The 25,442-nt window shown below is 39.8% G+C and overlaps 1 protein-coding gene across 1 annotated transcript in view; it reads left to right on the top strand.

Moving 5' to 3' along the window:
- LOC124552566 overlaps positions 1-25,442 on the top strand; it is a 44,853-nt gene that overhangs the window by 10,006 nt on the left and 9,405 nt on the right. The window contains exons 2-3 of the mRNA XM_047126888.1: positions 10,179-10,407; positions 22,768-22,946. Of these exons, the coding sequence (XP_046982844.1) occupies positions 10,179-10,407; positions 22,768-22,946 (408 nt within the window). The remainder of the gene's footprint in view (positions 1-10,178; positions 10,408-22,767; positions 22,947-25,442) is intronic.

Consider the following 25,442-nt stretch of genomic DNA (forward strand, 5'->3'; position numbering starts at 1 on the left):
GTATGTTCACAAAAAATTTCATTCTCCTCCTGCAAATAATAAAACAATTAGAGACGACTGTGTAAAAGTTTTTGAATGCCCTTTGTACAAAGGCTGTTTAAATGCAAATGAAATATATTAAACATGGATCCACACAAGTATGCACATATCCTTGGGGACCACGTCCACCCATATATGCAGTTTGTTTTTCCTCACCACAATGGTATCCACCAGCAGGACAATGCAACATGTCACACAGGTCACAATTCTCATGCATATTTAAGAGAGCACCAAGATGTTAACAGTGATCTCCTTGCCACCAAACTCCCCAGATTTAAAACCAATTTTTAATCTGTGGCACCACTTCGATCAGTCGTTCACACCACGGATCCTCAAATGAGAGACATAGAACTGGAGCTGGCGTGGCTCCACATTCCTGTCACTACCTTCCAGAACCTCATCAACTCTCTTCCTGTAGGACGCACAATGATCCGCTCTGAAAAGGGTGGTTATTCAGGCTTCTGACATGTGATTGCATCAATGTGACTGCCCGTAATACATTATGCCGATGAGACCTCAGTCTTATTCTGTGGTGTACAGTGTATGGAATTACAATCTTTTGCAGCTAGTGGTGTGACAGAATTAACAAAAATACTTCAACAATGTGAATGTGGCCTAATATCCATTACTGGCATTTAAAACAAGTAGTCCTCGCTGCACAAATGTAAATAGTATATGTACCATCTTGGCAACAGAAACTGGTAACTGTAAATTTTTGGGTGTGAATGTTATTGAAAATATGTGGTGGATAAATCACATTAATTTTGTATGCAAAAAAGGTAATAGTGTCTTCTGCCTCCTTAGCCAGCTTGCAAGCTCCTAGCTAAACATTAAAAAGGAACAGTTTATCGCTTTCTTAACTATGGGATTGAATAATGGGGCTGTAAAGCTGATGTACCCTTGAATAGAATACTGCTGATGCAGAAGAAAGAAATGATACTCATACATGGAATATGCCATAGAGAAACACACTGTGAAGTGTCTGTGCAGCTCCAGTACTTAACATTATATTCTTTATACACATTAAATTACTTGAATTTTTGTATGAGTCAGCCAGCTGAAGAAATCAGGTGCTCTGATGTACAAGATCACAATAACAAGATAAAATAAACAAGGGTACTTCAAAAAGTAAGTTATATGTGTCACCCCATACGAAGACCATTGCACAACAAGAGCGTTGCACTGTCAGAAGAGAGTATATGTTCACAGTTTCCTGCAGACACATTTCTGTTGCAGTACAGATAACAGGCACACCGAACAGTGCGTGAGTGAAATGGTGCAGCTACTGATAACGTACTCCAAAGCTGGAATGTGCAGGACCGTATGATTCTTGTGGGCAAAACATCTAAATTGCATGAAGATTCACTTTGAAATTCTGGTGGTATACAGACGATACACTATGTCACAATCAGTTGAAGTGAAATGGTGCCAGAAATTAGACCAAGGCCGCACAGACGTGAATGATGCTGTTTGGGAAGGAAGATCACTGACATCGACCACAGATGACAATGTTCAGGCAGTACAGTTTCTGCCAATGTGGATGTCCACACAGAGATTCTCAAATGGCTCCATGACTGAGGAGAAGGTTTCTGTTGCTGAGGAATTGAATGATTGGTAGAACTTTCTGACCATTGCTTACAGAGACTTGGTGGTGTTGAAAAATAATGTCATGCATCTGTGTCGTTTCAAAGTGTAGTGCAGCATTCAATAAAAGTTATATAGTCTGCCATAATAAGGTGTAACTTAACTCTTCCATCATTATCAAAAATATTTGAAAAGGTAGTGACCATACAAATTCAAAATTTTATAAAAAATTTCAAATAATCTAAATAAATCAGAATGGGTTTCAAAAATGCAAAACCACAGTGTCTGCTATAAACCATTTTGTAGATAAAATTAGCTCCTCTCTAGACAACTCATTGCATGCCACAGGAATTTTTTTATGACTTATCAAAGGCCTTTGATAGTGTGAAACACTCCTTGCTACTCAGTAAAGTGGAGAAGTATGGAATTGGAGGCACTGAATTAGAATGGTTTAAGTCCTGCTTAACCAATTGAAGACAAAGAGTGGTTATATCATCAGAGGGAGGAACTTATATTTCAGAACGGGAAACCATTTCACGAGGAGTACTCCAAAGTTCTGTCTTAGGTCCCATTCTGTTTATGTTTTACATAAATGATCTATCACTTAATATTGGGTGTCACTCAGTTTTATTTGCAGATTACACATATGCAATTACTGAAAGTAACAGTGCTGTCCAAATTCCCCAAACTGTATGAAATACTTTTAAAAAAATTAGACACCTGGTTTGATTTAAACGGGTTAAAATTAAACATGAAAAAGACTCAGTTAATGAAAACAAGCAAAATAAAATGATGCTCACCCGAGAAGAATATTATCGATGCTCAGATCAGTCACAAAAACCAGGATTTGCCAGAAGCTAGCTTTGTGTAATTCCTAAGAATGCAACGTCTTAAAAATATATCATGAGACTCACTTATACAGTACCTTGCAAATAAATTAAATAGCCTAGTATTTGCAATTAGGATATTGTACAATGCTACCAGGATGGAAATAAGAAAAGTAGTATATCACAGCAGCTTTGAGTCAGTAATAAGGTATGGAATTGTATTTTGTGGTAACTCACACCATATGTGTAAAATATTAAAACTTCAGAAAACCATATTAGAAATATACACAATGTAGGGCAGAGAAAATCATGTCAACCACTCCTAAAAAACATGAATATATTAAGTGTTCCCTCAGTGTATGTCTCTGACCTGATTATCTTTGTACATAGTAACCATGATTTCTCTCTCTCCATTCGTTTAGTCAGTTCCGACTCTTCGTGACCCCATGAACCAAATCACGCCACTTTTTCCTGTCTTGGACTTTCTCCCGTAGACCTTCCAGGTTGGAACACATTGCTTCTGTGATGCCATCGATCCATCTCATCCTCTGACGTCCTCTTCTTCTAGTTCCTTCAATCTTCCCCAGCATTAATGTTTTTTCCAGCGAGGCATGCCTTCGCATTGTGTGTCCAAAGTAGGTCAGCTTTTGTTTTAACATTAGACTTTCCAGGGAGAAATCTGGTTTTATTTGCTCCAATATTGATCTGTTGGTTCTCTTTGCAGTCCATTTACTTGTAGCAAATAATTTTCAACATGATTACAACATGAAATATCAAAATAATTTTATGCTACTGACTCATCGTTTAAAATTTTATGCTCAAACTCCACAGTATGTGGATATGAAAATTTATAACAAAGTGAAAGGAAGCAAATTGCTCAGTATAAATTTAGAAACACCAAAATATACCTTATATTAAAAATTAGTGCAGAAATGTTACTATTCAGTAGATAATTCATGAATGACAACCTGAAAATTTGAGCAGGAGAAAGCAAATACTTAGGACTGTTAATTTTTAAAAGTTTGTTACTTTCTAAGAAAAATAATTAATTGATTAATTAATTAATTGCTTAATTAATTAATTATTGAGTACAGTATATTATATTAATGATATTATAAGAAAAATTGTAAACCAGGTTTTGTGTTTTGACAAGTCTCCTGTACATTAATTCAATTACTTGAAGTTGTGTGTTACAAGACAATAAACTTCTACTTCTACTTCTACTTTTCAAAGTACCCTCATAACGAATCCCAACAACAAACAAAGTTAAAAATGGCAGACTTAAGCCCATAACAAACTCTGAAACTCACTAAGATCAATGTAGGTATGTTAACACAAAGTGAATATATTTTCTGATAGAAAAATGTTTGTATTCATTCAATGAGTTTTAAGATATTGCTTGTGATATGAACCAATCAGTGGTAGCTGCTGTGTCCGAGCAAAAGAGCATGTGAACACTGTAACTTTTGATGCTTTACAGATTTATTGGTTATTTTTCTGTGACTGTTGTTAAATGAAACTTATATGAGGTAATCTTAAATATACAGCATTTAAATCTACCGTGCTAGTGCTCCTGCAGACTCTGTGAAACTTGGCACCATGACTGTGAGCACATCTTCAGTTGTGCATGTTTTAAGGAGCTTCTGCACATGTGCACCTGGCATGATGTAATTGCCATCTGCATCAAATACGTAAGGATTTGATTAACAATGTGCACAGCTATGCCTTACCACTCAACTAAAAGTTTATATTTGTGCCACTTGATGGTTGCACATTACTGGAGACGTTGATCTTCATTTGTCTGGCAGTTGACAAAAAGTCTGTTAGATGGTAGCACACTCCAGAGATATGTAAAGTCACTCACTATATAGCAAAATTCGATCAGATGCCATTGTTACATTAGCACATTAGATGTAAGAGGGTTGCCCAGAAAGTAATGCACTGCATTTTTTTTTTCTGAGCTGAAAACAATGCTACGATTGCAAAACATTATGTATGTACGAGGGTTGGAATTTTAATAGTGGCAATTATTTGTTTACAGCTCATACAAAATAGATACATGTTTCAAAGTTTTACTGACCTTCAAGGTAGTCACCAATATTGTGTATAACCCATTGCCACCGATGTGGAAGTCGTAGGATACTCTTAGCAGTGCCAGTTGTGTTGACAGTTCGAGCGGCGTGGTCTATTGTCCAACGAATTTGTAGCAGTTCTGAAGTGAAGTTATTATCCTGTTCAATTGTGTCCACTCACTTCTCTGCACACCAAATCCTGGTAGACTGGCAGGTGGATCTTGAATACCTTGATGTTTTATTGTTGTAGCATTCTATCTCATGCACCACCCTTATTTAAGGTCAAACTTCTTGTTGTTTTTTCCGTTATGGAGTGTGTGATATCAAGTAATCTGGAGGAGAGTCATTTAGGACTGTATGAACTGGAAGGTCTTGGGGGTAGTTGGGGTGATGTATCTTTCTCCATTCTCGATCAGTTACTTCTTGGCATCGTAATTCGGATGGAGGAATGTTGCTGGTAGTGTGCAGGCAAGGGATTGGCGATGATTTTAGTTTACCCATAATAGTTCTCATTGAGTCATTCAGATGAGTGTCTAATTTCCTTGTAGGAGCACTGTGTTGCCATACTGGGGCACAGTACTCAACTACTGGGTCTTCTGGTGTCAGAGCTATAGTCCATAGAGTGGAAGCTTCAGCCACCAGGTTGCCAGCCAGTTTCTTTATGATGTTATCTTGAGTCTTTGGCTTTCAGCTAGTGTTTTCCAGGTGTTTTTTATATTCTGACACCAAGGTTTTAGGACATAAATTGTTTCTAATCATCTGTTGACGGGAATTCACATTGAACTGTTGCTTTACGATTCTGTGTCCATTGATGAGAGATTAAATTGGAAGAAACACATTGATGATCTGCTGAAACGTTTGAGTTCAGCTACTTATGCAATAAGGGTCATTGCAAATTTTGGTGATAAACATCTTAGTAAATTAGCTTACTACGCCTATTTTCACTCATTGCTTTCATATGGCATCATATTTTGGGGGAATTCATCACTGAGGAATAAAGTATTTATTGCACAAAAGCGTGTAATCAGAATAATAGCTGGAGTCCACCCAAGATCATCCTGCAGACATTTATTTAAGGATCTAGGGATATTCACAGTAGCTTCTCAGTATATATACTCTCTTATGAAATTTGTTATTAACAACCAAACCCAATTCAAAAGTAATAGCAGTGTGCATAACTACAATACTAGGAGAAAGGATGATCTTCACTATTCAAGATTAAATCTAACTTTGGCACAGAAAGGGGTGAATTATACTGGCACTAAAGTCTTTGATCACTTACCAAATAGTATCAAAAGTCTGACAGATAACCAACAAGTATTTAAGAAGAAATTAAAAGAATTTCTGAATGACAACTCCTTCTACTCTATAGAGGAATTTTTAGATATAAATTAAGAAAAAAAAAATATTTGAAAAATAAAAAAATAAAAATAAAAAAGAAAAACAAAAAACACAAAAAAATAAAGTTGTTATATTAACTTAAGTATGTTGTTAAATTAACCTAATTATGTCATGTATTAGAAAATTCGACTCGTTCCACATCATTACGAAATATCGTATTCATGATCCATGGAACTAGTATTAATCTAATCTGTTGTTTAAGTGGAATATGCAGCCTTCTGTCTTGGCTGCATTGGGTTGGAGTCTCCATGCTTTGTAATATGTTTTGAGATTTTCTAAGTCTGCAAACAATATATTTTCTCCTTGCTCAAGTGTGCTGGTTTGCATGGCTATATAATGGTCATCGACGCAGCAAAACTTTTTGCTAGTAGTGTTTCGCATGTCACTGGTATAAAGGCTGAAGAGCAAAGGTGCTAGGATGGATCTTTGGGGGTGTCCATTTTTTTATGGTAAATGACTAACTCTGTTTTTGTCCAACTTGAAGTTACTGGTTGGTTAACACATTTCCGACGAGTGTTGTCAGTTTCTTACTTGGACACGCTTTTTTAGATTCAGCAGTAACCCATTTAGCCACACAGTATCATATGCTGGTGACAAATCAAGAAAGGCCACCGATGTCTTTAGTTTCTTCCAGAATCCAGCCTCAATGTAGGATGTCAAGGCTTGGACCTGTTCACAGTAGCTGCACAGCTTCTGAACCCAGCCTGATATGTTGGAGTTATATTATTTATCACTCCTTTAATTCTGTCAAGAGTAAGCTGTTCCAGTAGTTTGAAGCACAAGCTGAGCAGTGCAGTTGGTTGGTAACTTGAGAACTGATGTGTTCAACAAGACAACGCCACTGGCAGGAGATTAATGGATGGGTAGTTAAATTGGCAGCAAAAGAGGAAGCAATATTGTAGGACCAGACAGAGATTAGAATAAAATAAGTTATTGAGTATTCAGAATTAATCTCTCCCTCTGCACTGCTTCTATTTTTGTTTTTATGTTCCCAACATATTAGAACTATGTGCCAAACTGGCAATCAGACCCAGAACTTCATCTTTCGTAAGCAGTGCTCCGAGCAGGTGAGCTGTCCAGACATTACACACACAAACACCCACGCAATTTTAATCTGTCAGGAGGTTTTATTATGGAGTACATTAGATGCAGTTGTTAAGCAGAGGTGAAAAGATTAGGACAAATGCAAAGACATAAATGATGGCCTCAGACCATCTCAAACGCTGATGGCTGGAAAAAAATTAATCTGGTTATGAATAACCACCACAATCAAAGATTTATTGTTAGTACTATTTCTTCTTTCTTCAATAATAGCCATCTATGGACCACATGAAGTGTCTTCCTCATGTGTTTGTTTTCTTTTTTTGTTTTTCCAGTATTTTTTCAATATTTATCAATTTCTCAATCTGTCTAAAAAATAGTCCAGTTTATGACGTTTTTTCCAAAAATTTCCAAACTATATAAACTTGTTTTGAAAAGATGGCCTGTCTAGAATTTCTGTTTATATAACATTTATTTAGGCTGAGTCATCATGTTTACTACTCAAGCCACCATGTGGAAAGTGGTGGAGCAAATCTTGTACCACTACCAGTCATGTCCTTCCCTGTTCCACTTGCAAATAGAGTGAGGGATCTATATGCCTCCACACGAGCCATAATATATCTTATCTTTGTGGTCCTTATACAAAATGTGTGATGGCTGCAGCAGAATCATTCTGCAATCAGAAATAAAGCGTTAGAAAAGCTACTACACTGCCCTCAGTTTAATATATAATATAACCCTGAACAACTGATTTGCATTTCTGGGATGTATGTCAAAGTTGTCAAATATTTTTTTGGTCAGTCTTTCCAAGTTCTTTCAAATAGAGTGACCTAAAATAAAACTCTTCTTTTCCTAGGAGCATCAGATAGTTTTCAGTTTGGGGTAGATTTCTTCATTACTTCTCATCCACACACTCCCAACTTTTCTTGGACAGAATATTTTCTATCGTACCTTCTCCAATTCTTCAATTTTACCTTTTTGTTGAGGACTAAACATTCCGCTGCATAAAGGCAACTTGGTTCTATGACAGTGTTGTACTGTTGGATTTTTTTCACAGAGGCTCATTTTTTTTTAATGTTCTTCAATAACTATTTTCTGGGTTCTGTTTTTGTTTACTTCTTTATCTAGGCCACCTGCCTACATTATTTCCCATGAGTATTTAAATTTATTCACTCTGTTAATTCTACCATATATCGTGCTTAGGAATATTGGAGCATTTTTAATGTTTATTATGAATTATCCTCTTGAAAAAAATTTGTTATCCAGACTTTTTCACCATTACTTTCAACATGATGATGCAATTATTTGCTATATCAGTGTTTTCAGAAAATATTACTATATTATCTGTAGAGGCTACATAGTTTGAGTTTTGTTAGTATTATTATCTTTCCTGTCTCAGACGTTATGTCTGGTTAAAAATGGAAAGTGACGCGGACCTTGATCAAGCGTGACTTCCTTTTAACTGTACGGTATATGTTACATTGCATTTAGGAACTTTCGGGTAATTGAACATGTATCAATAATTACAGATTTCTGTAGTTGTATACATACGCTTGTAGCTGTATTGTGTTGATGTACTGGTGGATATTGTGTGGTATGACACCTGTAGTTGATAGTATAATTGGTATGATGTCAACTTTATCCTGATGCCACATGTCTTTGACTTCCTCAGCCAGTTGGATGTATTTTTCAATTTTTTCTCCTGTTTTCTTCTGTATATTTGTTGTATTGGGTATGGATATTTTGATTAGTTGTGTTAATTTCTTCTTTTTATTGGTGAGTATGATGTCAGATTTGTTATGTGGTGTTGTTTTATCTGTTACTATTATTATTATTATTATTATTATTATTATACACTGAAGTGCCAAAGAAACTGGTATACGCATGAGTATTCATATACAGAGATATGTAGACACGCAGAATATGGCACTGCAGTCAGCTACGCCTATATAAGACAACAAGTGTCTTGCGCAGTTGTTAGATCAGTTACTTTTGCTACAATGGCAGGTTATCAAGATTTAAGTGAGTTTGAATGTGGTGTTATAGTTGGCACATGAATGAAGGGACACAGCATCTTCAAGGTAGTGATGAAGTGGGGATTTTCCCATAGGACCACTTCATGAGTGTACCATGAATATCAGGAATTTGGTAAAAGATCAAATTTCCGACATCACTGTGGCCAGAAAAAGATCCTGTAAGAATGGGACCAATGATGACTGAAGAGAATTGTTCAGTGTGACAGAAGTGCCACCCTTCTGCAAATTGCTGCAAATTTCAATTCTGGGCCATCAACAAGTGTCAGGTGTGAACTATTCAATGAAACATCATCGATATAGGCTTACAGAGCCAAAGGCCCTCTCATGTACCTCTGATGACTGCACAACACAAAGCTTTACACCTTGCCTGGGCCTGTCAACACTGACATTGGACTGTTGATGGCTGGAAACATATCATCTGGTCAGATGAGTTTCATTTCAAATTGTGTCAAGCAGATAGAAGTGTATAGGTATGGTGACAACCTCATGAATCCATGGACCCTGCATGTCAGCAGGGGACTGTTGAAGCTGGTGGAGGCTCTGCAATGGTGAGGGGCGTGTGCAGTTGGAGTGATATGGGAGCACTGATATGTCTAGGTATGACTCTGAAAGGTGACACATACGTAAGCATCCTGTCTGATCACCTGCATCCATTCATGTTCACTGTGCATTCCGACAGACCTGGGCAGTTCCAGCATGACAATGCAACACCCCACATGTCCAGAATTGCTACAGAGTGGCTCCAGGAACACTCTTCTGAGTTTAAACATTTTCACTGGCCACCAAACTCTCCAGACATGAACATTATTGGGCATATCTGGGATGCCTTGCAACATGCTGTTCAGAAGAGATATCCACCCCCTTGTACTCTTATGGATTTATGGACAGCCCTGCAGGATTCACGGTGTCAATTTCCTCGAAAACTACTTCAGACATTAGTCAAATCCATGCCATGTTGGGTCGTGGCACTTCTGCGTGCTTGCGGGGGCCCTGCAAGATATTAGGTAGGTATACCAGTTTCTTTGGCTCTTCAGTGTATATGAAACTGAGGTATTATTATTATTATTATTATTATTATTATATAAGAAACTGAGGACAGTGTAATAGCCTTTTTAATGCCTTTCTGAGTGCCTTATTTCTGCTGTTTACAAGTGATGCCATCACCTTTGCTTCTTTAGGATACAAGAGTGCAAAGAAAATACAATCGGTATGGAGGGGTTACTCCACCCGAAAGCACTTTCCTCACATAAGACGTGAACTAGAGCGAGAGAAGGCTGCCATCAAAATCCAGCGAGCAGTTCGTGAGTGGCTGTACTACCGCACAGTCACTTCAGCAGGGGAGCCCGACCCACACATCTGGCGCATCACCGAGAAGGATCTGGAGAGGCTTGAGGAGGAGGTTGCACAGTACGTGTCAAACACATGCATGCTAAGCTGTTGACAAGCACCGTCTTCATACTTCCCAATGAAAGGAGTGTACTGTGGTGTCACCGCCAGACACCACACTTGCTAGGTGGTAGCTTTTAAATCGGCCGCGGTCTGTTAGTATACGTCGGACCCGCGTGTCGCCACTATCAGTGATTGCAGACCGAGCGCCGCCACACGGCAGGTCTAGAGAGACTTCCTAGCACTCGTCCCAGTTAGACAGCCAACTTTGCTAGCGATGGTTCACTGACAAATTACGCTCTCATTTGCCGAGACGATAGTTAGCATAGCCTTCAGCTACGTCATTTGCTACGACCTAGCAAGGCGCCCTTACCAGTTACTATTGATGCTGTAAAACATGTACCATCAAGAGCGATGTTCACCAATTATGAATTAAAGTTAAGTATTCCAGTAGTTACGTACGTTCTTTGCTACTATAAATTCCTTGTACTGTTCCAGACCTCACGCCAGCCTGCGTGAGCTTAAATGCGTGCCTTTCGGCTTCCTGTCAAAGTGGATTGGCTGTCTTGCCAGTCCACAACATGTACTAATTGTGCCATAGAGGCAAAGGATATTTTTCACTTTTTAAAAATATCTTTTTTAAGCATCCAGCATTATCTGGATACCTACAATGTTTGATTGAAAGTACCTGGACATCAATTTGTGGACATTAACATGGGGTGTGTCTACACTTCACTGTTATGACAATCAAACCTGCTTGGGACATGTTCAGTGTGATGTCTGAATGTCTGTGGAGGGATGGCAGCCCATTCTTACTCAAGAGTTGAAACTGGAGAAGGTGGTGATGTGTGGACACGGGGGTCTGGAGCGAAGTTTACATTCTAACTCAGAGGTTCCCAACAAAATTTTCTCCAGGACCCCCTCATCGAGCATGACTGGTACCTTGTCATATCACAGTATCAAGTACCTAAAAGAGCCAAATTAAGAGTCTTTTTATAAGTTTTCTATTTTTGGTACTTAGAAAAAACATTGACATATTCATTATCGAAAAAATATTGAGCTTAAAACTTTTCCAATTTAGCCATAATTGTTTTTGTTAAATTTCTGATTATTGCTCAAAATCTTTGTCTTCAAATCTGGGTGTTTAGTATAACAAATGCCTTTAAAAAAATATTAAAACTGAGTGTATTGGTCTTTCAAGTGTACTACACTTGAGATTGCATTGAGTAGACATGTGTGAGAAATAAGAAAACACTAATTTCGTACAAAGTATTATTTATTTGAAACAATACAGTTACAACAGAGTACTCCATCAGTATACAGTTCTTAACGAGATGAGTTCAATCTGACCTCTGAGTCCATTATTTCTGAAATATTAGGTTCCAAACTTGAAACTTTCACTCTGAAATCCGACCGCATGTCGAGCCGATTCCTATATTTGTTTTTCATTAAACACATGGAAGAAAATGCTTGCTCACACTGATATGTGGTTGCAAATGGAAGGATATTTTTCATTGCTTTATCTCCAAGTTTCTTGTAGTCCTTACGTGCCGATGCCCAGAAGTCTGTAATTTTATCACCGATGAAAATGTTTATCATTGTACCACATCTGGACAGATCCACAAGTTGATCTTGCTCATCTTCAGTGAGGCCTTGGATTTTGTGTATTTCTTCACAGCTGAAGGGATTTTGAATCCATCTGTCGTCAGGTTCAGGAAAATACTCTCTAAAAGTGGTGGCTAGGCTGCGTAGATGCTCAGCTACATTGATCTTGATCTGGTCAGGCAAACTCTCCTCTGATGACTCCAAGAATTGTTTTAAAGTAGAAAAGTTAGTTAGCAACTCGTTTTCTATCGTTGACGCCCAGATCTGACACTTTTTGATCATAGCACTAATCTTATCCTCAACTTGAACATGTCTACACTTTTTCCTTGTAAACTCAAGTTTAACACAGTCAAGTGTTCAAACACATCAGCTAAGTATGCAACTGAGCAAAGCCAAGAGAAAATCCGCGTACTTTGTGTCAAGAAGGAAGACACGAACCTCGTCTCTAACTTCAAAAAATCTTGACAAGATCCTACCTCGAGAAAGCCATCTTACTTCCGTATGAATAAGAAGTTGCTCATGCTCACTGCCAATCTCTTTACACTCTAGGAAGAAGGTAGATGCAGAAGTTAGCATTCGCTAAAGCTATGCTCATGCAGGAAGCGGCCAAAATGAAAACTCTGTTATCATACAAAATATATTTAATATATTTTTTATTTTTATAGCATCTTGCAGACCACTCTGGCATAGCTCACGGACCCCTGGGGGTCCGTGGACCACATGTTGGGAACCACTGTTGTAACTCATCCCAAAGACATTCAGGATGGGGCTCTGCGCAGGTCAGTCCATTTCAGGATTGTCGTCATTCACAAACCACTGCCTCATGTATGCTACTGTATGACATGGTGCATCATCGTGGTGATGCAATCACCATCTCTGAATTGTTCCTCTATTGCACACAGTACACAATCCTGTAAAATGTATTAATATTATTCCACATTTGGTTTTTCTTAAGTACAATAAGGGAACTGCACCCTAACTGTGAGAAACATCCACATATCACAATACCGACTGCTCCATACTGTACTATTTGCCCTACAATGATGGTTGGTAACATTCTCCAGGCGCTCAAAAATCCTAAATCCTTTCAATGGATTGCCACATGGTACAGATTCAGCACTCGAAATCACCCGTTTCCAGTCGCTACTGGCCACTGGTATCACTCTTTACACAATCTCAAATATCACCACTGAGTACAGAAATGTGTGACTTAATGGAGCTGCTCAATCAACGTCCCCTGTTCTTTTTAACTCCCTACACACAGTCTTTGTGCCAGCTGTATCGTTGCCAGAACTTCAGAACTCATGCGTGCTTCGCTGATTTCATGCAGTGTTTTTACAGCCACCCTTCACAATGCTCTACAGTCCCTGTCTATCAGTACATGATGTGTGCATGGTCTCGGTTTGATCATTCCTTTGCATTTCCACTTCAGCATCATATCACTAACAGCCAACTTGGGATGCATTAGAAGGGTTGAAATGTCCCTGATGATTTGTTGATCAGATAAATGGAAATGAGCATTTGGCATCATTGATCAGGAGGCCCCTTCCACAATGACTAGCCCACATTAATTTTTTTTTTTTTTTTGCATAGAGTCAACAAAAATGATGACTATTGCAAATGTCATTGTTGTTTACATAATTATAAAGATGTTCTTAAAATACAGACAAAACGAATAGTTGATATAAATTAGCAAGACTATAATACAAACACACAAAGGGACTGTAGTGTCACAGAAGTAGGTATACAACGAAAATATTTCTAATTTCTAATACAAACTACGAGATCACATGATTTCAACTTAGAATTCAGAGAGTACAAACATTTCCTTGCCAGGAATAATTTGAGTTCCGTTTTACAGATATATCCATCATAGGCACATAAGTCTTTTGGCAATTTGTTAAACCAAATTTGGCCACTGATGTATGGGCTGTGATCTGTTATTTTTAACTTTGTTATCTGCCTAAAGTAACTATTTTTATTTCTAGTGTTGTGGTCATGTATGTCATTGCATCTTCTTGAATCTTTCTGATGATTTACAAAAAATAAAATTACCTTATATAAATATGGGAATACACTGTAAGGTACTTATGTCACACAAAAATATCTCTAACAGAATCATTATGATCCAGATCAAGCATTATTCTGATTGCCTTCTTCTATGACAACATTAATCTATTGAGGTATGTATCAGCAGCACAGAGCCAAAGTTCAATACCATATTTTAGTAAAGGATATATTGTTCCATAGTAAACAGTTTGAATAGCAGGGTTTGTAACTATTTTTGCAAGATGAATGAGTAGATATAATCCACTTCTAATCTTTCCACACACAAAGTAAATATGTTTTGACCACTGCAAGTTTTCGTCTAAGTATAGGCCTAAGAATTTGCAGCTATTAGTGTCTGCTGCCTCAATTCCATATATATTATTTATAGAAGTATGATGAGAGTTAACAGTCTTGAATGATGATAATTGTGATTTATTAACATTGACCTTCAGCTCTTGGTCTCGAAAATACTTAATTATAGTTATTACTCCATCTGTTGCAGAAGATGTAAGTTCACAGGTATTATTGCCAAAAAAACAACAGAGATGTGTCATCTGTATAGCTCACTATTATGGAGTTTTGTGGTTGGGTGACATAATTAACATAGACTAAAAAGAGAAAGGGGCCAAGAATAGATCCCTGGGGGGCCTCCTTGTTTGACAGTTCAAAGTCCCTGAGCTCTCCTGACTGCTGTTACTGCCTCTCTACCAACATTTATACTGGTAGGTCCATCTCTTGTGATACCTAGTACTTATTTTCATATTACATATGGATGTTCAGACATTTTGATCAGCTAGTGTATTTATCCCAATCCTACATTAGATAGAAAAAGGACTGAAACATGTTTGTAATGTAAAAATCATTTCTTTTATTCACATGTTTTTAAAAGTGTAGCTACAGTATACAAATTATAAAGTAGTTGAGAAAACTACAAAATTGTGGTTGGCGAACATATACCACCAGACTGTGAAATTCTTAGTATTGCCTACAACCTAACATAACAGTTCAAGAGAGCAACCTAGCTTTTGGAAATATTTGTACCTTTCTCAGGGAAGGGAGGGGACGGGTTGGGAAAGGTTAAATTGGAAGTACAGGTCACGTAAATGCCAGGATGAGAAGAACCCACGCGGTGAGATGAAGGGCAAGGCAGCAGAGAGAAGAGAAGCTCAAGGATAGTATATTCTACACCTACATATACACACATACTTCACAAGCTACTGTACGATGTGTGGCAGAGGTTACCTTGTACCAATACTTCTCGTTTCCTTTCCTGTTCCACTTACAAAGAGAACAAGGGAAAAGTGACTGTCTGTATACCCCCATACGAGCTGTGATTTCTTTCATCTTCACAGTCCCTATGTGAAATGTATGTTGGCAGCAGTAGAATAATTCGGCAGTCAGCTTCAAACACCTGTACTCTAATTTTCTCAGTAATGGTCTACAAAAAGAATGTCACCTTCTCACACTCTATCTTTGTTGTCTGTCTTCCTAAAAACAGGCGTGTATCTCTCATCCTGAAGTCTGAGAGATCTGCCTTTTCTTTCTAACCTTCCACAGCCTATTACTGTTTTGTTCTGGAGGAAAGAACAAATATTTCTGAAAGTCAGAATAATTTCTCCCCATTTAATGTCTGTCTACTGACAGTGCTGAGAATTTCGCCTATTGATGGTAAATATTTTACAGCCATTCTATTATATAAATTTTAAAGTAAAATCTTTTAAAAAATTATTTTGATATTAATTCAACACAACACTTGATTATACAGTGTGTCCCAGGATGAATGGTCAATATTCGGGGATATGACAGTAATGATCACTTGAACCAAAAGAGTCTACTAAGCGTGGACTCTAAAGTTTATACGTTAAGAGCTGTGAGCACTTCCTGATCTTCAGTACAGTGAAACAAACCTTTTGTGCTGCAAACTCTTTGTTTCACACATTTTGGGGGGAAAAATTGTCTAGTAAGTATGGCTCTAAAATGCATACCTTGAGAGCTAGGACACTTGTTCACCTCCACTAATGTGCTGCACATCTCTTCTACTGAACACCTTCTCATAGTTCTCAAGGTATACACTTTAGAGCCACATTTACTAGAGTTTTTTGCTTTGAATGATCATTCCTGTCACATTCCTAAATATCTACCATTTCTCCTTGGACACCCTCTATATAAGTCACATGTGTGCAATATATGTGGTGTAACAGAAATATATTTAAAAAATTCTTGAATGCCCTACCAGGTTCAGAAAATGCCAGTAGATTGCATTTTGTTGTTTATAACCAACAGAACTGGGTTCATGGGAGCACACATTGCTTTCTCTGTTGGGGGATCCTTTACAGAAGCCAAAATGAAGAGCTGCTATAAGGTTATTGTCAGAAAATAAGTTTGCTATTTTGTTTAATCTTATTCCACCCTTTGCTTTTATGACGGTTTAAACTCTGCTGAGGACACTTTCAGTAAGGTGTCTTAATGCCTGTGAAAGGATAGAAGCCCATTCTTCTTCAGGAACTGAAACCAGAGAAGGTATTGATGCTGAACACAGGGGTCTGGAGCAAAGTCGATGTTCTAACTCATCCCACAAAAGTGTTCTGTTGGGATCAGGTCAGAACTCTGGCAGGGCCAGTCCATATCAGGAATGTTATTGTCCACAAACCGTTGCCTCACAGAAGCTGCTTCATGACAGGGTGCATTGTCATGCTGGTAGAAACAATCATCATCTCCACATTATTCCTATATTGTATACAGTACACAATGCTGAATTTAGTGTTTTCTTAAGGGACCACACCCTAACGATGAAAACCACATCCATAATTCACACTACCTCCTCTATATTTCACTGTTGGTGCTACTCATGATGGTAGTTAAGGTTCTCCAGACATTTAATAAACACAATTTCTTTCATCAGATTATCATAGGGTGTAACATGATCTCATTTCCAGTCATTTACCATCCAATGTTATTGCTCTTTACATTATCTTAAGTGTCACTTAGTACTGACTATGAGAATGTGCGGAGTTGTATGACCATTGTGCCTCATTATTTTAACTCTCGATGCACAATTATTTTTCTAGCCAGACTGTTGGTAGAACTTTGGAATGTACGAGGGTCAGTCAATAATTAAAGAGAGACATTGGTCTGCAGGGAAAAAAAAACTGTTAATAGGGAAAGTTTGATACTTTTATGGCTTTAAGTTGGCATCACTGGAATGAGCCCTGATCAGCTGATTCATCAACATTGTTCTGTTTATAACCTCAAAAATACATTTCAAGATGGTGAGTCTGCTTGAAATGCCCACATTAGTTGAACAATGTTCTGTTATTGGTTTTTTTACTTGCTGAAGGTGAGAAACCAGTGAATATATACTGTAGAATGTCTAAAGTTTGTGGCAAAGGTTGTATGAATTGTACAAATTTTTACAAGTGGGTAGAGCAGTTCAAAAATGGTCGCGACTCAGTGTCTGATGAACACCATTCTGGCCGACCAGTTGCAGTTCAACTCCCTCACTTGAAAGTCGAATTGATGACTTATTTGTGCCAACTGCCATGTCACTGTCAAAATGATAGTTGATAAGGTTCAAGTTAGTACTGGTACAGTTCATAACACTATCTGTAACAAGCCGAAGTACCGCAAAACATGTGCAAGATGGGTCCCAATGGAGTTGATGCAGCTACACAAGGAAATGAGGTTTAGAGTGTGCACAGAGCTAAAGGAACGTTATGAAAGAGAAGGTGAGCACTTCTTCAACAAAATTTTAACTTGTGATGAAACTTTGGTTCACTATTATGAGCCAGAATCCAAAATACAAAGCACAGAATGGAAGCACACCAACTCACCTGTCCAGAAAAAATTCAAAACCCAAGCATCAGCAGGACAAGTCATGTTCATGGTGTTTTGGAATGCTGAAGGTCCAGTTTTTTGTGATTATCTCAATCAGTGTACAATGAACAGCCAGTACTACTCGGATTTGCTTTTAAACAAGGTGAAGCCAGCCACGAGAGAGAGATGTTGTGGCTTTCAGAGGAGATGTGTGATTCTTCAAGACAATATACATCCTCATATTGCTCAACTAACCCGTGAAACCATTGACAAAATGGGATGGGAAGTACTATCTCATCCCCCTTACAGTTCTGATTTAGCACCTAGTGATGTCCATTTGTTTGGTGCACTGAAGGGAGCATCATGTAGGAAGAGGTTCCAGGACAACGAGGATGTGAAAAAGTTTGTGGGAAATTGGTTCAAACATCAAGATAAAGAGTTCTTTGCAGCTGGAATAAGAAAGCTTGTAGCCCGTTGGAACAAGTGCATAAATTTCAAGGGGATTATGTTGAAAAGTAGAAAAATATTGTTTTGTAAAAATAAATGCCTTTTTCTCCAGACCAATTTGTCTCTTTAATTATTGAATGACCATCATAATTCCTTCAACTCTTGTCTTGTGATTTTTGATAACCACACTCTGCAATGCTTGACAGTCCATGTCTGCCAATACATGAGGTTTGCCTGGTCTCGGTTTATCTGTGGTCATTCCTTCACATTTAAAATTTACAATCACATTGCCGACAGTCAATATGGCAGCTTTAGAAGGGTTGAAATGTCTCTGGTAGATTTGTTACATAGATGACACAGAGTGACTGGCCCAAGTTCTAAGTCACTGAGCTCTCCGGACTCACCCATTCTGCTGTTACTTGTTCTCTACTGACAACACGATTCCCCCCACTTCTGATGGGTCTGCCTCTCATTACAGCTAGTGATCAGTTCCACATTCCAAGTGGTGTCCAGATACTTCTGATCAGAAGACATAGATGCTCACAGTAGAGGCTTCCCATTGATAGTATGCCACGCTTATGCACTTCACTACGCATAGCCTTTCTTGGTGCATGCTCCATATGACTCGCTCACTTTCTGTAGGGTTGACTTATCAGTCATACGTGTTTAGTAAAAAATAAAATAAGCATTGAGTTGCAACACTTGGTTAATATTGTGCTTATCCACATGATAAATATAACTGTAATAGCCGCTGAGGAAAATGGGTGAAGGTATTATGAGTATTGACTTTTTTAATAAATTACCTTCTCAAAACCTTTTGAGAATATCAGGAGGAGGAAAATTTGTCTGTATCTAGGTTTCATGTTGCTTATCACATGGTAGATACTATTCTTGTTTTTTGTGTGCGACATCAAATGAATTAGCATTTACTGTACAAACTACCCAAATGGTTGGCCGAGCACATTAAAGCGGCCACTTCCGGAACAAAGGGAGGTGCACTGGCCCTGGATCAAAACCACTTCACGGTTTAACTGAGGTGGCAGGTGTTCTGGCCAGCTTGTATAGGGCTTTTAGGCAGTTTTTCACATCTGCACAGGTGAGCACTGGGCCCATTCCCACTTCCTGCCTCATATACACGATAAACAAATGCTTTATAGCATAATGTAACATTTGAGCATGTAATTACACTAGGCGCAGTCAGAAAGGGTACGTGGATTCCTCCCTGTGGAAGAGAGGGGGTGGGGAGGGGAGAGGGGGGGGGGGGGGGCGACAGTAGCTTTAAAATGCATTTGGAAGTAACCGACTACCGTACTATAGTATAGAAACAAAAACAATCAATTATTGACAAAATTATTCAATGGGATGCATAAAAAATCTACATACCAAGTGGCAGCAGTACACACACATAAAAGATGGTTGTAATTGGCAAGCTTTCAAGCCAGTGGCTCCATCTTCTGGCAGAAGGGTTGAAGGGAAGGGAAGAGGGTTGAAGGAAAATTACTGGAGAGGTCTAGGGAAAGGGGTACATTTTGGGAAAATCACCCAGAAATGTGGGTCAGAGGAGACTTACTGTACAGGATGACATCCTGTGTGGTAAGTCTCCCCTCATCCGCAGTTCTGGGTGACTTTCCTGATATCTACCCCTTTTCCTAGACCTCTCCAGTCCTTTTCTTCACCCCTCTTCCTTCCCCTTCAACCCTTCTGCATAAAGAAGGAGCCACTGACTCCAAAACCTTACAAAAAAAAAAAAAAAAAAAAAAAAAAAAAAAAAAAAAAAAAAAAAAAAAAACCGGGTGTTTTATGTGTGTGTTCTGGCACCACTTGGTGAGCAAATTTTTTATCCATCCAGTTAAATAATTTTTCACTACTATAATATAGCCTATATATGGGTATCGTTAGTTCTCTGTGAAATAGGAGAAGTACAACACAGTCCTGACCTAGAATTGGCTGGATAAAAGGCATCATGAGACATGAAGGAAGGATTTGGTGGAGTTGTCTTTACTATGTACTGTGGCTTTTCCGTTGCATGCTGATGTCAGTAGCTGTTGGTGCAATGAATGATGGGAAGTGAACACAACAAATCATGAGTCAGTTGTCAGCAGCCAATCAGAAGGCTAATTTGTAATTTCCTGTGCTTCATAAATAAAGTCAACTTGTATTTTGTTTCATCGGATTAGAACATAACCACATCTATAGAACTTTTGGGAAAACCGGAAAGAAGACATAAAGTAGGTTATTGCAATGATAAATGTATATCTCAGGCTATGTGACATCAATCTATGACAGAAATCATAAGTTCGTGTTGATATTTGTTGGCTTTGCCAACTCACAACCAAATTGTCACATTCCAACTAAACCTAGGCCTCAGGCTATGCTCCAAGTCAGACTGTCAACACATCTAGTTTTCTTCCCAGTCTCCAAATCAGGAGAGAAGCTAGAGTAATGAACTGAAATTTGTCCCAAGACCAGAAGTTGAACCTGTGTCTCCTGCTTACTAGTCACTTGTGCTATGCACTACACTATACAGCTGCATGGATGATCCTAGTCCAGTGCCCTCCCTAACACAAGCCTTGAGTCATACTTCAACTCATCTTGTTTTTTCCCCCTCTTAATTGAGGTTTATGTTAAGGAGGGCATTAGACTAGGGTAATCCATGCAGCTGTGTTAGGCACAATGTCAGGGTGTTGCAATGGACAGCACATCTGCCTAGTACGCACGACATCTGGGTTGAAGTTCCAGCCTTGGCACAAATTGTAATTAATTACTTCAGCTTCTGTCCTTATCAGAGATAAACTGAAGACTCAAATGTCTCCAGAAAAATGTATTACCATATAAAAAAATCAATTTGCATACGTTGCTGAAAGAAATCATTAGATTCAGCAATTCTCATCAGCTACTATATACTACCACCCGATTCGCTACGACCAAAGGAAACAAACTGCCAACAGCAGCACCCAGTGGTAGATCCTGTTACACTGTAAGTGCACTTCAGCCAAGGATTTATTACACAAACTACACTCCTGGAAATTGAAATAAGAACACCGTGAATTCATTGTCCCAGGAAGGGGAAACTTTATTGACACATTCCTGGGGTCAGATACATCACATGATCACACTGACAGAACCACAGGCACATAGACACAGGCAACAGAGCATGCACAATGTCGGCACTAGTACAGTGTATATCCATCTTTCGCAGCAATGCAGGCTGCTATTCTCCCATGGAGACGATCGTAGAGATGCTGGATGTAGTCCTGTGGAACGGCTTGCCATGCCATTTCCACCTGGCGCCTCAGTTGGACCAGCGTTCGTGCTGGACGTGCAGACCGCGTGAGACGACGCTTCATCCAGTCCCAAACATGCTCAATGGGGGACAGATCCAGAGATCTTGCTGGCCAGGGTAGTTGACTTACACCTTCTAGAGCACGTTGGGTGGCACGGGATACATGCGGACGTGCATTGTCCTGTTGGAACAGCAAGTTCCCTTGCCGGTCTAGGAATGGTAGAACGATGGGTTCGATGACGGTTTGGATGTACCGTGCACTATTCAGTGTCCCCTCGACGATCACCAGTGGTGTACGGCCAGTGTAGGAGATCGCTCCCCACACCATGATGCCGGGTGTTGGCCCTGTGTGCCTCGGTCGTATGCAGTCCTGATTGTGGCGCTCACCTGCACGGCGCCAAACACGCATACGACCATCATTGGCACCAAGGCAGAAGCGACTCTCATCGCTGAAGACGACACGTCTCCATTCGTCCCTCCATTCGCGCCTGTCGCAACACCACTGGAGGCGGGCTGCACGATGTTGGGGCGTGAGCGGAAGACGGCCTAACGGTGTGCGGGACCGTAGCCCAGCTTCATGGAGACGGTTGCGAATGGTCCTCGCCGATACCCCAGGAGCAACAGTGTCCCTAATTTGCTGGGAAGTGGCAGTGCGGTCCCCTACGGCACTGCATAGGATCCTACGGTCTTGGCGTGCATCCGTGCGTCGCTGCGGTCCGGTCCCAGGTCGACGGGCACGTGCACCTTCCGCCGACCGCTGGCGACAACATCGATGTACTGTGGAGACCTCGCGCCCCACGTGTTGAGCAATTCGGCGGTACGCCCACCCGGCCTCCCGCATGCCCACTATACGCCCTCGCTCAAAGTCCGTCAACTGCACATACGGTTCACGTCCACGCTGTCGCGGCATGCTACCAGTGTTAAAGACTGCGATGGAGCTCCGTATGCCACGGCAAACTGGCTGACACTGACGGCGGCGGTGCACAAATGCTGCGCAGCTAGCGCCATTCGACGGCCAACACCGCGGTTCCTGGTGTGTCCGCTGTGCCGTGCCTGTGATCATTGCTTGTACAGCCCTCTCGCAGTGTCCGGAGCAAGTATGGTGGGTCTGACACACCGGTGTCAATGTGTTCTTTTTTCCATTTCCAGGAGTGTATGTTAGTAACCCTTAACTTTTTCTCCAGGTGGCAGGAAGAATGTGACAGCTCTCAGCTCCCCAGCCCTGACGAGCTGCAGCAAGTTTGTCAGCAGGTGCGACAGAAGCTCGCTCACTTCCAGTCGAGCTTCCTGAAGAACAGAAGCCTCCTTCACTCACTTCAGCACAGGGTGCACCTCTTGCAGGAGGTGCAGTCTGTCCTAATTGGTGAGCACACAGCTCGTTCAACTAAATGATCAAAAATATTCCGATGGCCACCTGAAGAAACTGCAGTAGCAGCCTACCTGCAGGACCATTTCATGAACTGGCTTCTAGCACACAGGATGATCAAGAGATTGTGGGAGTCTTAAAAAACTGTTGTACGACTCCAATGGCACACGTAAACTCATAACGGGCTCTTACACATTGACACCACACACAGCCAGGAGAATAATGGAACAGGCTCACAATTGGTTCAAAGTAAACATCTTAATCCTTAATCTTACAAAGATCCATCATTATTTACTGTTCAGCTAAATCTACCATTACAATGTGTAACAACTTTAATCTTATGCTAACAAATACAATTTCAGTCACGGTTTCCATGCCTCTCTGTCTGCTACTGTTCTCTGCCAGTTGAAACCTGCAACTTTCTTTCAATCTTTATCACGTGGTCTGCCTTGTGATCTCTTTTTTTCCTCTGGGACACCACTCTTGTACTGCCTTTGTCTGTCTTTTGTCTCAACTATATAAGGAAAAACTAGATTGCTGCTCGCTGTAAAGATGACGTGTTGAGTTGGATCTAGGTGCAACAAAAAGATACTTACACATTAGCAATTGGCCAAGGTCTTCTTCAGAAAAAGAAACACACGCACACACACACACACACTCATTCAACATGCAAGTACATCTCAGACACACATGACTGCTATCTCTGGCAGCTTGGACTGGAATACAACTGTCATGTGGTACACAAGCAGCAATCAGGAGGAGGTGGGGAAAGGGAAGGGATAGCAGAGTATGGATGGGGGAGAGAAGAGCTCTGTCTGGCGGAGTGTGCAGGGCTAGACTACCAACAGGTGTAGAGTTGGGAGGGTATAGGACATGGAGGTTACGAGGGGGGTAAGCCAGGAGCAAAAAAGGAAAGGAGTAGGGGAGAGGAAATACAGGCAGGTGTGTTGGCAGAGGGTGACACACAAAGAGGATGAGGAGGCAAGAATAGGGAGGAAGTAATATGACAGAGGCGGGTGGAAACTATTGGATGGAGGATGTGGGGACAGTAGGTTGCCATAGATTGAGGCCAGTATAATTTCAGGAGCTGTGAATGTGTTGTAAAGGTAACTCCCATGTTTGCAGTTCAGGAAAGGTGGTGGTGGAGAGGAAGATTAAGATGGCTCAGGTAATGACATTGCTGCTTTCACAGGTGGCCCAGACCCTGATGGGATATGATAAGCCTGTGACAGGACTGGAATAGGAAGTGCTGAGTGGAAGGATTGGGCAGATCTTGCACCTGGCTCTTCCACAGGGTATGAACCCTGTGGCAAGAGGTTTTTCTGGGAATGGCATAGAGGTGGTCTAGGATGTTGTGAGGTTGGGTGGACAACAGGACACCAATTTAGGGGAGTGTGAAGGATCTTGGGTAGGATGCTGATGCAGTAGCAAGTTCCACCAGAGTTTGGGCAACATGTGGCCATTACCTTTGACCTTGGCTCGCTGTCATCAATAAGGGATGTCTGTTCACCATCACTCTATAGCCCAACAACACGACACATAATGTTTATATGAAAAACTTGTACCAGCAGTGAGACATTAGAAAGTAATTTAATAAAAGATGTACTATGGTTGGATCTGTTGGTTGAAATCCCAAAGAATAATAATATTGCTCAAAACAGACTCATTTCAACTTCAATATAAATCCCTTTCATTCTTCAGAAACGCACATGTGAATGGTGGCTGTTTACACATAACTCACTGAATAACCATTCAGTATCTATCAACAGTGCACAGTTTGGAATTACTTTGTGCAGACACAGCATTTACACCAATCAACATGCTCTAAATAATAATATATAAGTCCCACAACATGAAAATAACATTCGTGGCATGCATATCGCCCAAAACTCTACTGACTCCAGGTGAAACCAAGACAAAAAAGTACCTCAACAAAATTCTAGATGAAAGGCCATGAGCTCTACCCTGCACACTCCTTGATTCAGTGCAGATACTTTCATCCTGATCACCATTCATAATTTTCGTAACAATTTCATATAAATTCCCTTGATAAAACACAAAAGTTTTTGCAGTCATTTTGCAGCCTCTCAATAAACTCATTTATACATTACTTCAACATTTTTAAACAATTCCCAATGACATAAGTCACCACATCTGGCACTCGAGTCAAAATGCTAACTTTACCTACTTTATAAAGCACAACTACAATTTAAAACATGTTGAAAGTTATTGGAATATTAAAGAAGGAAACTTGTGCTGATAAGACCATGTCTCTCTGCGGAGGATTCCATAGTTATGGCACCATTTACGTAAATAAACTAAATTGTTTATAACATTTTTTTAATTTGTTTGTTTAGAAAAACAATCTGTTCATTATGTTGCAGACATTACCCTCTTTCATCTGGTGAATCACTTATGTGACACCCATGATGAGTTCAGTTGTTACAAATGGTAACAATGTTAATAACTTTTTTTTACTATTTAATCTTCAGA

Source organism: Schistocerca americana, chromosome 10 (assembly GCF_021461395.2).
Source record: "Schistocerca americana isolate TAMUIC-IGC-003095 chromosome 10, iqSchAmer2.1, whole genome shotgun sequence".
NCBI classification, from domain to species: Eukaryota; Metazoa; Arthropoda; class Insecta; order Orthoptera; family Acrididae; genus Schistocerca; species Schistocerca americana.